This window comes from Aythya ferina, assembly GCF_964211825.1.
Source record: "Aythya ferina genome assembly, chromosome: 2".
NCBI classification, from domain to species: domain Eukaryota; kingdom Metazoa; phylum Chordata; class Aves; order Anseriformes; family Anatidae; genus Aythya; species Aythya ferina.
In genome coordinates, this window is record NC_140297.1 from 61,757,772 (window position 1) to 61,771,622 (window position 13,851).

At 37.9% G+C, this 13,851-nt stretch overlaps 1 protein-coding gene across 8 annotated transcripts in view; it reads left to right on the forward strand.

The window, feature by feature from the left end:
• The window catches only part of BBS9 (Bardet-Biedl syndrome 9), a 320,473-nt gene that overhangs the window by 136,034 nt on the left and 170,588 nt on the right, over positions 1-13,851 (forward strand). For all 8 annotated transcript variants that reach the window (XR_014689911.1, XR_014689912.1, XM_084510494.1 and 5 more), the window contains one exon: positions 12,382-12,564. Coding sequence is in view for 6 of the 8 variants with exons in the window: in XM_084510494.1 (XP_084366620.1) it covers positions 12,382-12,564 (183 nt within the window). In the remaining 2 variants the exon portion in view is untranslated. The remainder of the gene's footprint in view (positions 1-12,381; positions 12,565-13,851) is intronic.

Genomic DNA, 13,851 nt, shown 5'->3' on the forward strand with positions numbered 1-13,851 from the left:
ACCATTTGTTGCTAATTTAGTGGGGTGTATTTGCGTGTGGTTATATATTAGCCTTGAAAAATGATCTCTTTCCTCTTCTACATAATTGAGGGTACTATTGGTTAATCCAAATATTATGCATTAGAACTTTTTCTTGTACAGTGAGGAGACTGTTTTTTTGCCTAGATTTAAAACAGAGAAGAATGCAAGGTCAATCATCACATTTCAGACACTGAAGCACACCCACCTGACACTCGCTCTTTCCTTTGCTCTCTTACTTCTATCAACCCCAGTGGGAATCTTAGTCTAGGTCTGTAGGATTTTAAAATGCCCTTATGCATCTTTTATTCCACCTTTTGTTCCCTGATAGACTTAGTTGCCTGTTAGAGTAAAGGAGAAGTCAAGGACTGAGAAATTTGCATCTGGAAGGTTGCAATATTAAATGTGTTAATTTCAGTGCATTTGATGGTAGGCTGTTTTATGCTTTTTTTTTTTTTTTCTTCTTCCTCCAAAGAAATCGCTCTTTTCTAGGAAGTAGTGCTGAATTAAACTTTAAACCTTTCTGAGGTACCTCGAAAGCTCTTTTGAAGGTGAGAGAGATTGTTCCCCCTTTTAAGACCTAGGTGACCTGAACTGTCTTGCTTTTCTGTAGCATACCAGGGTACGTAGATAGTGAGGCTAGGTAAACAATGTTTTTATCTCCAAAAGTGGCAAGTTTGTCAAACAGGTGTTCTTTCAGTGGAGAATTGGCCCTAAACTGATATTGGAATGAATTTCCTTTATCTGTTTGTAAGCTCTTCTATTTTTGACCTATTTTAAGGAAAAGAGGAAGAACATAGGATATGAGTAGAGTTAGATGATGTTCTGCTGAAAATACATGTAGTCATATTTCCAAAAACCTGGGTGAAAGATGTTTGCTTGTACTATCAACTTGGAACAGTTAATAACATTTCTCAAAGATTACGAGATTATAAATGTCATTAAATACTGTATTGGGAACTGAATATTAGGATTCCATATACCTTAAATATATTTAGAGGTGCAATGGGGGAACGATGTCGAAATGGTATGATGAATTATAAAGCTCTAGTCCTGTAAATATGTATATGCATATATAATGCTGACACTTTTTTTGTTGGACACCAATCTATAGCCTGTGGTGAGACATTCCATTAGAATAATACTGTTGTAAAGTCACTTTACATATTAAAATAATTACTAGCTTTTCAGCTTGTCTTAATTTGAATGCGAGATAAGCCAATTCGGGGGATGAGCTTTTGCTTGTTTTATTTATTTATTTATTTATTTTGTAACTCCTAGATTTCAGTGGCACTGTTTAATGTGTGGCTAGAGGCAGGTGTGCATATAAAGAAAAATGATTCTCTTCCTGTAGGCTTTTTCCTCAGAATTAGCAGGGTATTTCAGGTGGGAATGTTCTTAATTTCTCAGTTTGAGAAGAGAATGTGCAGTTCCAGGTGTGCAGAAGAATGGGCACCATTTGATTGGCCATTATCCGCAGCACAATGAATTCGGTGACCTAAAACTATTTTGACAAACACCTGGACAGGTGATATTGAATGGACCGTAATGTTACTTCACAAGGTTCTTTTTTTTTCTCTTTTATTTCTTTTCTTATGTAGATGGAGGATTCTAGGGATATGATAACCACTTTGTTTCTTTGTTACTCATCCAAGTAACTACTATCTGTTTGGCCTGACAGTAAGGTACATTTGGTCCACTGATGCTCGTTCCCAGTCTTGATACCTGAAAATGAAATCTGTATCACTAAAAATTATTGCACGTTTATGGAAATAACTACTGGCATAGGACTCATATGTTGTATAAAATGGGATGCCTCTCAGAAGATCATAGAAGTTATTTTCTGGGTATTGTGGAGCAAGCATTATTGTGGTCTGTGCTATGCTTCATCTGTGGAGGAATGTAAGAATCTGGTGTGTCTGAAGCTTACTATTTCGGCACGTTGCATACAATAAATTTTTGCTTTCACTAAAAGTCTGTTTTGAAATTATATTTTTTAATTTTAATTTTTATTTATTTCTAGTAAATGATTCCAGTCCTATTGAATTCTGTTTAATACAGATTGTTCTTTGGCCTGAGTTTTAAAAAGCACGAATTTCATTGTAACATTCCCGTGTTTTGAAATGGTTGTGCTTCTTTCAGAACAACAACAAAAAATATAATAAATTACAGAAAATTTCTAATTCAAAGACAAGGTATTCAGACAAGCAATTCACATGTTTTGGGACATGTGAATGCGCTTTGACTTGAGAAGCTTGTTTTATCTCCAAACGTTCTATGTGGCACATGTTGTCAAGATTGTGCTAAAAGAGAAATCCTATGAAGTGTCTCAAAATAGAAAATAACTTGTGTTATTGAACAATGTCATGAAATTAGTGTTGTAGTTAAGAGTTTGAGCTTCTAATTAGCCCACCATCCTTTTCCTTTTATTGTTTAGAATATTTAATGTTTGAATGTTTAGAGTTGATTTCCAGTGTAGTCTTATATTTTAATCATTCTGAGTCTTACTGTTACTTCTAGACACTGTGATAGCAATTGCAATATTTTCTGATCACTTAAAATTATATGTGAGCCTACCTGGATGGGGAATTTTGGAAACTTCCTCAGGTTCTTCAGTATAAAGCAGAAGTGCCAAAATCAGAAGTAGGAGTGGGTAGGGAAAATATCATGTATTGGAATTTAGCTTAGTATTTCACTGTCTTGACAGGCTTGATGATTTGTTTGCCATTAATGCTTTTATCTTAAAAGCTGTTGGGAACATAATTTTCTGGAATTGCTTTGTGTTTATTTATACAAATAGAAGAATATCTGTATTATGTGTTAATTGGATTTGTTTTTATTAATCTTTCTAAGATTTGTCAACAGCAGGTTTATTGTTTTTAATTTTTACAATAAAACATGAACGTGAGGCAAGCCTGATTTAGGAAAGAGATACTTGATTTACTGTGTAGCTTCTGGGAAGCAATGACAAAAGCTTTGGATTTATTCAAAATTATTATATTATCTAGGTTTCTAAAACTACATTGATATCTAACATTCTGCATACTTTTTTTCCTCTGGGTGTATGTGGCTAATCATGTTGAGAAGCAGTCCCCTTTAAAAGGATGAAATCCTGCCCTTACTAGATCAATGCAGCATTCCCACTAGTCTTATTAAGCTTTGATTTTTGTCCACTGAGCTTCAGTGTATGTGAATTTTTGCAGAACTAGCACCTAATGGGTCTCTCTTGATTTCCTGGCCATCCGCAGGTCCCGTTGGGCTGAAATAAAATGAAAAACTTGCAGGAAGAAGCCCTTGTTAGTTTTTTAAACCATTTGCTTTGGTTCACAGCTTATTTTTAATATACTAAATATGAGGTTTTGCTTGTTTGTTTCTTTATTGTAAAATATATATATTTTTTATCTTTCCTTAATATCATATATTTGGTGATACAAACCAAGCTCTTCATCTCTCTGTCTCCATTTAGCTAATGCTTAGCTGTATTTTTTTTTTTTTTTTATACACTGCTGCCAGTTCAACCACAGCTTCTCAGTGAAACTCTCTTCAATGTTCATTGACTATCAGTGATTCTTTGACATATCTGTGTGTTATTTGGCACATTGCTATGCTTAAATGGAACTTTTGTTTTGAAGGGGTAAGTGAAAGATGCATTGTAACTCATTGGCTTCTTGGGTTTTTGAGTAATTTGTACCAGATGCTATTTTGCTCAGATAAGCTACTATTTTTATAACTCCCCTTCTAAATTTGGATTTAGAGTGTAGAATTGGCTTCTAAATGTGTTGGAAAGTATCATATATATTTTGGAATATGCTATGTTTATAGCATTCCTTCATGAAAGATTTTTTTTTCTCCATCTGAAAAAATGGGCTGCAATATTTACCTGTAGATAGACTATCAGGAACAGGTGAGGTGTTAGGTATTTTAATAGTTTTTTTTCTGTGTGTTCTTATAAACCATACTACTTTATCTGGCTTTTAAAGCACTAAACCCCTTTAAAAAAAAAGCAAAGAGACAAAAATCAAGTAATCAAGTTTAAATACTTTAGTAATTAAACTTAATTTAGACAGAAGAAATATTGGAATTCTTCTTTTCTGTTCCTGTGGATTTAACAAAGGAAGCTTAGATAATGATGGGCAGCGGTATAAAATGCTAAGAAGTGTTTAAATAAAACCAGTAAACTCTCAAAAGTGATGCAACAAAGTGATGTATTGTTAATATAGAATTTTTTTCAACATTATTTTTTATATGAGGAGCAACATGTTTAGACCCAGGGGAATATGAATATGCTCAATTTAATTAGGTTGTAACCTTCTCTAATGTAGAGGTAACCAAGTCTTTCTTCATGCTTGGATTTTGCTAGCAATGCTTGGCTAGATACTTTATTCAGTAAAAACAGAGATTTCTTGTGGAGTAAGGTGTTATTGATTCATTAGGGTTTTAATTTGTTTTTAAACATATTAACAATCAAGTATCTTTTTTTTTTACTGTATTCAGGTAGCTGGGGTTGTGAATCCACCGAATATTTTGCAATAAACTTCAAAAAACTTCCTGGTAAAAATGGAGTATACAGGTACAGATAAAAACTGGGGAAATATAAACTTGTGAAGACAAAATTATAGCCTGTCTTTCTGAGTTTTCTGAAGAGGAAAAAGAGAATGTTGAAGTTTTTTTCCTATTTTGAATTGTCCATAGTCATACAATTATGTCTTTGCATAGTTGAAAAGATAGCTACTTTTATCTGGAAAGAAGTCGCTATTAACATCATTGTCACCAATTTCTAAAATGAGGTATTATATCTCAGCTTTATTATATGTGAAGACTGAAAAGAGGACCCTGAATATAAACAGTACATGCATCTGGCTTTCAAAGAATGTTTGAGTTGTCTGCTGTCGTAATCTGTAACCTGTGTTGTGCTTGTAGATGATACTGCTACTTGGCAGGTTCCAGCTAAGAAAAGGGTTCAGTAGAGTTGTTAGTAATAACTTTGTTGGGGATTTAACATAGACGGAAACAACAAACACACACAAACAACAACAACACAACTTCCCCTGCAGCCTTGAGTATTTAATTAATGTGAATTATAGTTTCCAGATCACTGTAGTAACTATTTGTGATGATCAGTAATTTCATGCTCATTTTGCAGGGTAGCTGAGTGCATCCAGAAAACTAGCCATGGCTCATAATGTACCTCTTTCATCTCTCTGCTCTCTTTGCAGATCAGGGTTGTTGGGCTTCACTTGGAAGTCCAATATTTGGTGCCTATGTGAATTGATGCTTTGTTGTCGTCATGTTGGGGCTAAACCACAGTTTAAAAAAACTTGGTCATGGTTAGTGATAGCAGGGACATTCATATCTGTGTGGGATAATTGTGGTCTGAGGTACTCAATCCCAATGCACACTCTGACATACAAACTGTGGTGCTGTGGGAATGCTGCAGTAGTAAAGTGCTCCCTTGTGGGAGTGACACGATTATTCCTTCTGGTGACAGAGTGCTTGATAAAGATCACTTTCTGACATGGATATCTTTGTCTGCATTCCATAAAGCTTTGGTCACTTGTCAAAAGCTGTGTGCACAATGCTCATTGAGTGAGATGGTCTGCTAATCAGCATTTGGTTACTTTGTAAACTGCTTTGAGAATTGCCTGCAAGAAAATAGTTTTCTCCCAGAATAAGGGATATTCAGGATTTTATTAATTAAAATGATGTGATTGCTATCACGTTGTCATATCCATTCTAAAGGTTTGCTTTGCTGGTGCCGTAGCTTTAGTGTATGACTGCATAACATCTGGTAACAAAAGGGCTTGTAAGAGGAGGGAAAAAAAAAATGGACTTTAATGCTGGCTTGTTCCATCTGAACTAAGGTATGTGATGGAGACCTTAAAACCACAGGACAAATATTCTGTTAGGACTTGTTTTAGTTTTAGCTGATGGATTTTTTTTTTTTTTTTTTTTTTTTTTTTTAATAAATGTACATAGAAAACAGTGTAGTAGAATAGTACTAAGTGTCCAGTTACAATGTGAATACCCAAGTAGTCATCTTGGGAAATAAGCTTTGGTTTTTATGCTTTATGTGCATTAAAGTCTTATTTTATGAGGATCTACTTTCTTTTATTTAAAAAATAGTCGGAAGGGGTTGGATCAATTATGTATCTTATAATAAATAAATTCATATTAAATTTAAAACAATTGTCAGAAGAAACCTGTGAGCTTGTGATCACTGTTTTTGCTTGAATAACTCTTCCTTACTACAAAATAACCTTCTTCTAATAGAAGCTTTAATATAGTTATGAATTAGTTTACTACGTAATAAATGTGTTGATAATTCATCACCCCTGTGTCAGTTTCAAAATAATTACACTTCTGGTGCTATTTTTCCTATTTTACCAAATTTGGTAGAGAAGACCCTCCTCAATATGATGTATGAAATGTAAAGATATCCCTTTTTCCTTAAATGCCAAATCTCTGCTGTCTTCAAACCTGATTTCTGCTGAAAATGAAGATGCTTCAAATTTGCTAGAAGCTGTGAGATAGAAATAAATGAGAATAAGAACAGTTGGCTAAAGCTTCACCAGTGGTGAACAGTTATGTTTTTCTTGGCAGTTTTCAAAAAGAAAAACAAATTGTCAGTCATATTTCCTGTTCTCCATTTTGAAATCCGGCATAAAACCTGTGAGAGTCTTCAGTCCCTATGGTGTTCAGGTCTCCAAGAAAATATACTACCCACCTACCCACTCAAAAGAAAATTGTGTGAAATGTCATGCTCATTTCTTGCCCTTTACTTTTTTTTTTTAAGTTTTCTTAAATTTCATAGCCAGCTAATAAGGCCTTTTGTATTTTTGTATTTTTATATTTCTATTTTTTTCATATTATTGGAATGCTTGTGGGAGAGTTATGTTCATTATTGCTTTAACAAACTTGTCTGTATATAAACGAGTGGGTATGTTGCAAGACTTTTTCAAATGGGATTACTAATTTTGAAGAGTTACTGCTGGATGTTAAACACTGCACTAATATTGGATTAATTTATTTATTTTAAAAACTTGAATCACCATTCACTTTAAGTTAAACTTTGCGAATGCTTTGTTGTCTTAAAAGATTGTCTTAGCAATGAAATAAGAATGGAAAAAAGTCCTTCTGCTTGAGCACTTTATGCTGAAAACATGAGAAATGCTCTGTACTTGGAAGCAACTGTAATCGAATCTTGCTAATAGCGTTGATGGGTGAAGTTCTCAAGAACTCATAGAAAGGCTTCTGGATTTCAGGCTTACCTTTTGCCAACTGTGAATATGAAATTTAATAAAAATATTTTAAAAGTATGATGTTAATGTAGGGTCTAGTTCTTCTCTAGTTCTCTCTTTCCATTTCACAGCATACTTCCATTAATAACTTTTTAACTGTCCTTTGCTGATGGTTGTATTGAAACAGTGAGAATTTGGTAAGAAAAATTTAAGCAAAAAAAGCTGCAAATGAAAACCAACTTTTGATCAGTTGTAAAGATATATATTAAATACTGTACTTTCAAGACATTTCTATACATCTTATTTTTTTTTTTTTTTTAGCCACCTTTCATTTTTAGCTTTCTTTTTGTTTGACAACTTTGTGTTTTTAAGAAAAAAGGAAAAGGAAAAAGTCTATTAAGCAATGATAGGGCTTATGCAATATAGACAGACTTGCTACTTGATAATTTTTAGTTGGACTAAAATCTTTGCTGTTAAACTACGCTTAGGACCACCAATTGCAATATATTTTTCTACCTAACCCTTGAAGAAGTGAGAGACATGGGGAGAGATTTCCTTTCCCCTTTCCCTTTCTTTCTTTTCTCTTTTTCTTCTTAATAGATCTGTTTACAAAGATAATAAAATAAATGTTACCTAAACAGATTGAACTGTAAAAATTAATGCCAAAGATATTTTTTGACAGTTGTTCTTTCTGGTGTGTATGTTTTGTTTGTTTGTTTGTTTGTTTGTTTGTTTATGAAGTTGCTTTGAAAACAACCTAAAGGTTTTTTTTGGTATTAGGTGTTGTTTGGAAGTACTGGGACATATTTGTTTTATAGCCTATCAAAAGGTGAGCATCTCCTTTGCTTATAATTACTAAAATAGAAAGAAAGCATATTCTGAAGACTTCTTGAAATGAAGCACCGTGTAGTAACTTTTTTTTTATGTTCTGAGGTATACAGTACAATATAAGTTTTAAGTGTAGGACAGAGTGAGAGATGATCTGGGAATTCATGAGTGACTCAGTCTAGGTGTCCTTTTCCTCTTGTGTTAGCAGTGTTCAGGTAGTTGTCACACAAACACAATGGTATTTGCCTGCTTCTTCAGCCTTATTGATATTAGCTGAGTTTTATCCAAAAGGAGGATACATTTAACTTGCCTTTATTCCAAATTCCAGGAATTCTGAATATATTGTACAGAGAACTTGTCTGTTCTTGCTGTTTGTCTTCTGTGAAAGATGGAGCTGATTATTGCACACAATTAATGGTTACAGTGATCAGTTACAACTTGATGTAAGGTACTGTGCAGTGGTGCATTTGGCACATGGCTTTGTCACCCTTAACTGCTGAAAAGCAAGCATACTGTGGAACTGCACTGCACCTCATGTAGAACATGAGGTAGACAGAGCACCAGGTTTTTCATCTGAGCAAGTGTAATGCAGTCATGTTTGCATCAGGTGATTCATGGCTGTGATACTATTGCTTTCCTCCAAGCGATGTATGTTACATGTTTTTTTACTGTTAGGGATTAATTTAACACTTCTTAGTATGGTTAGGTGGTATTTTGTTTTGCCTTCTTGTTACTCAGCTCTGATTTATGTAGTGTTTGGATTCATAAGTGTCCTGTGGGTTCTCCATTTTATTTGGAAATGCTATGTTTTACAATCCAAAACAAAAGCTATCAACACATTTTGTTTGAAATGCTTCATATTTATAGTTCCCTGAAATTCTCTGTTGCCTTTATCTTCCCAGTCACATGGGAACTTTGAGGGAACACACACATCTCTAATGCCAGTGTTGCAGATTTAAAAATAGTTTTCCTCCACCAAATGCTAACAGCTGGTTGGCTTCGTTTCCAGGCTGAAATTGCATTGTATAGTATTTTCATTTTCCTATTGTTGCCAAATGTTAATGGATCCAGCTCTGCAAATTTTACTATGTAAATTCTGTTGTAATACTAATTAAAATTTAACTGCATTTATGAGGCCTTTCACAACTCCAGTCAAGCACATACTACTTCATTTTGCAGACAAATAAAAAGGGGAAAGTGGTTCAGGGGAAGTGTTTTGTGTTGATTTAAATGACAGTGAAGATGATGTGTATTGCTGCTAGCCATTATTTGGGCAATGCTAAGATCTGGTGTCATTCAAGAGAACAGGTCTTTTAAGTTGTGCTCCAACTCTAGGACAAGCCACTAACCTTTGTTCCTTTCCTTTAGTTGAAGTAATTCAGTGCAAGTACCCCAGAAAATCCATTGCTGATATATTGAAATTATAGCAATTGAATATTGAAATCACTTTCGTCTTTGCTTTTCACTAGTGACAAAAATGTCTAGCCACTGTGCTTCAAGAAAGAAGGGATTCTTAGCAATATGTTTCCAAAACGTCCTTTTTCACCCCTAAGAGTAGGAAATTAGAGAAGGGGGGCAGGAAACCTGTGTGGATGAGCAAGGAGCACATCAACAAGATCAAAAGGAAGAGGAAGGTCTATGAAATGTGGAAAAAGGGCCTGTCCTCTTGGGAGAATATGGAAGTGTTGTCAGGGCCTGCAGGGATGCGATGAGGAAGGGCTAAAGCCCACCTAGAGATGAGGCTTGCAAAAGAGATAAAGGATAATAAGAAGGTTTTTTTTAAAGTATGTAAACAGTAAAAGGAAGACTAGGGATAATGTGGGTCCCTTGCTGAATGAGTGGGGTGTCCTGGTAATGGGAGACACCGAGAAGGTGGAGATACTGAATGCTTTCTTTGCTTCAGTGTTTGCTTCAAGGCCTCCGCCCTAGGACTCTGGGACCCTGGAGGGAGGAGAAAGGGTCTGGGAAATGGAAAGCTCCCCCCTGGTTGATGAGGGAGTGGTTTGGGAGCATCTGAGTGGGATCAACGCACACAAATCCATGGGTCCCAATGGGATCCATCCACGTGTGCTAAGGGAGTTGGCAGAGGTGATCGCCGAACCACTCTCTATCATCTTTGAAAGGTCCTGGAGAACAGGAGAGGTGCCTGAAAACTGGAGGATAGCCAATATCACTCCGGTCTTCAAGAAGGGCAAGAAAGAGGATCTGGGAAACTACAGGCCAGTCAGTCTCATCTCTGTCCCTGGAAAGGTGATGGAACAGCTTGTTCTGGATGCCATCTCCAAGCAATTGGAAGAGAAGAAGGTTATGAGGAGTAGTCAGCATGGATTCATCAAGGGGAAGTCATGCTCAACCAACCTCGTTGCCTTCTATGATGGCATCACCAGCTAGGTAGATGAGGGGAGAGCGGTGGATGTCATCTACCTTGACTTTAGCAAGGCTTTTGATACTGTCTCCCATGACATCCTACTAGCAAAGCTGTGAAAGTGTGGGATAGATGAATAGACAGTGAGGTAGGTTGAGAACTGGCTGACTGGCTGAGCTCAGAGGGTGGTGATCAGCGGCGCAGAGTCTGGCTGGAGACGTGTGACTAGTGGTGTTCCCCAGGGGTCAGTGCTGGGTCTGATGCCGTTCAACATCTTCAACAACCTTGACGAGGGAATAGTGTCTGCCTTCAGCAAGTACGCCGATGACACAAAGCTGGGAGGAGTGGCTGACACACCAGAAGGCTGTGCTGCCATTCAGCGAGACCTGGACTGGCTGGAGAGATGGGTAGGAAACCAAATGAGGTTAAACAAGAGCAAGTGTAGAGTCCTGCACCTGGGAAGAAACAATTGGATGTATCAGTACAGGCTGGGGGACGACCTGCTGGAGAGGAGCTCTGCGGGGAAGGACCTGGGGGTCCTGGTGGATGACAGGTTAACCATGAGCCAGCAGTGTGCCCTTGTGGCCAAGAGGGCCAATGGGATCCTGGCATGCATTAAAAGGAGTGTGGCCGGCAGGCCAAGGGAGGTGATCCTCCCCCTCTACTCTGGCCTCACCTGGAGTACTGTGTCCACTTCTGGGCTCCCCGGTACAAGAAAGACAGGGATCTCCTGCAAAGAGTCCAGTGGAGGGCCACAAAGATGATACAGGGCCTGGAGCATCTTCCTTATGAGGAAAGGCTGAGAGACCTGGGTCTGTTCAGCCTGGAGAAAAGAAGACTGAGAGGGGATCTTATCAATGTTTATAAATACCTGAGGTGTGGGAGACAGAGGGATTTGGCCAATCTCTTTTCAGTGGTTTGTGGGGACAGTGGCCACAAAATAGAGCACAGGAAGTTCCGTACCAACATGTGAAAGAACTTCTTCACGGTGAGGGTGACGAAGCACTGGAACAGGCTGCCTAGGGAGGTTGTGGAGTCTCCTTCACTGGAGATATTCAAGGCCTGTCTGGACGCCTACCTGGGCAGCCTGCTCTAAGGAACCTGCTTTGGCACAAGGGTTGGACCCAATGATCTCTCAAGGTCCCTTCCAACCCCTAAAATTCTGTGATTCATAGTGCTGTGAGTGGACAATATTATCTACAATGACATGTTATTTCTGAAATGAGTAAAATGTATTATAATAGCTTTTCTGCTTTTCCCACCACCTTGAAGTACTCAGTCAAACTATCCTACCATCTTACAAGAGATGAATCTGCCATTTTACTTTATTTTAAAAATTCTTTCAATATCTATGACAGTTATGTTAAAGCAATATTGCTGTCAGAAACATGATCCATAATGTTTACTTTTTGGCATAAATGCTGTAACAACTAGTGCAAAACAGAGAGAGATCTGGGAATTAATAAAGTTACAGATGGCTATCATGTGGAAATAATAATATATTGCATTTTTAGTGGAATAAAATCAATGTATTGCTTTTGATTAATACAGTAGGCTTGCTGGTCATACAGGGATTAGCGTTGTGTGGTATAAACCTGAAAGTTAGTTGGTTATCCTGTATTATGTGTCATGATGAGGATCAATTTCAGGAATGCCTTAAGAATACACACTAAACAGAATAATTCCTACATTGCTTGCAGTACTAGATAGATTAATTATATTGCCATCTGTACTTGAAATTATCTTGGGTATGCAAAGGAAAAATCTAGATAAATGATAACTCACTTAATACTCTGTGGTTTTTGTTTGTGGAAGACAGAATTCCTCAGGATATTCTACAGAAAAAAACAAGAGTGTGCCAAATGTAATTTCAGTGTTGAGTGTTCATGGATGGTAAAAATTATACTTAACAGAAGTTTGTAATTTCTGCAGGTAATAGCTCTAGCAGATGCAGCAGAAGAAAACCAAGCCAACATGTTCCAGGCATTCACAAAGTTGAAAAGTGCCACCCATTTGGTGATTATGCTGATCAGTCTGTGGCAGAAACTCAACGCTGACCAAATTGCTATTATGGAAGCTGCATTTTTGCCATTAGCAGAAGATACACAAGAGCTGGTAAGGATCTTTAAGAATTACTTGAAAAATGCTATTTAGAAGAGTTTAAGAACTTAAATTTACATGTTTTGTCTGTGCTCTTTGTTGGAGATGATTCTTTGAAGCGATCAAGTAGGTGTGTAATGCAACCTGTATGGTTTCACAGTGAATTAGAAAAGTAGGACTAAGTAACAGAACGGTTCATGAGAAGATAGTTTAGAATCATAGAACATCTTGCTTAATGATGCAGTCACAGCCACGCCACAGATGCTTGCGCTTGCTGATGTCCCTGGCCAGCCATAAAACATCTGTTGCTTTCTGAACACGCTCATTCAGCTTGCAACCTCATGTCCTAGCCTCACATATCACTGTCATGTTGCAGCCTCATTGTTGCTGCCTCATCTCACAGCCTCAAGTACCAACATCATATCCCAGCATCTGTTTTGGGTTTGTGTGGCAACATTTTGGTAGTCTGGGAGCCGTGTGGGTGACTTCTGTGGTAAGAGACCAAGAGCTGCCCCATTTCAGAGAAGATCCAGTTCCAGGTAGCTCCAAAAGGGAACCTCTGCTGGCTGAGGCTGGTACTTCCATAAAGTGCCACAATGGTGGCACTTCTGTGCTAACATATTTAAGAAAGACTCCAAAACGCTGCACACAGCATATGGATGACAGGACTGAGGAAATGTGAGAGAGACAGCCTTGCAGACACCAAGTTCAGTGAAGGAGGAGGCAGGAGACGCTCCAGGTGCCAGAGCAGAAGTTCCACTACTGGCTATGGAGAGGAACATGGTGAAGTAGGCTGTCCACTTGTAGCTTGTGTTATATGTTGGAGCGGATCTCCAAGTTGCAGCCTGTTGAGGACCAACGCAAGAGCAAGAGGATGTGGCCTGAAGGAGGCTGCAGCATGTGGGGAGCACATGCAGGATCTGAATTACAGCTGGAAGTGCAGTCCATGAAGACCAGTCCATGCTGGAGCAGTCTGCTCCTGAAGGACTGCGCCCTGTGGTACAGCTCCTGGGCTAGCACTTCTCAGGCCGCCAGGAATTCGTTTCTGCCCCAGGTTCAGGAGAATTCTTCTGTCAGCTTTTTTCCTGCTAGGGCATGGTCACCTTTATGGCTGCTGCCCTCATCCAGTTACCCAATGCCATGATAATTTCCCATCCCCCAAATGACTTCCAACTCAGTTGCTTTTTAGGATTTATTTATTCTTTCTTAAATGCCAGGCCCAGCCTGGCAGCCTGCATGTTCACCAGCCCCTGGCTCCTCCTGCCGGGCCCTGCACAGCCACAACGGATCCTCAGGGTTGAT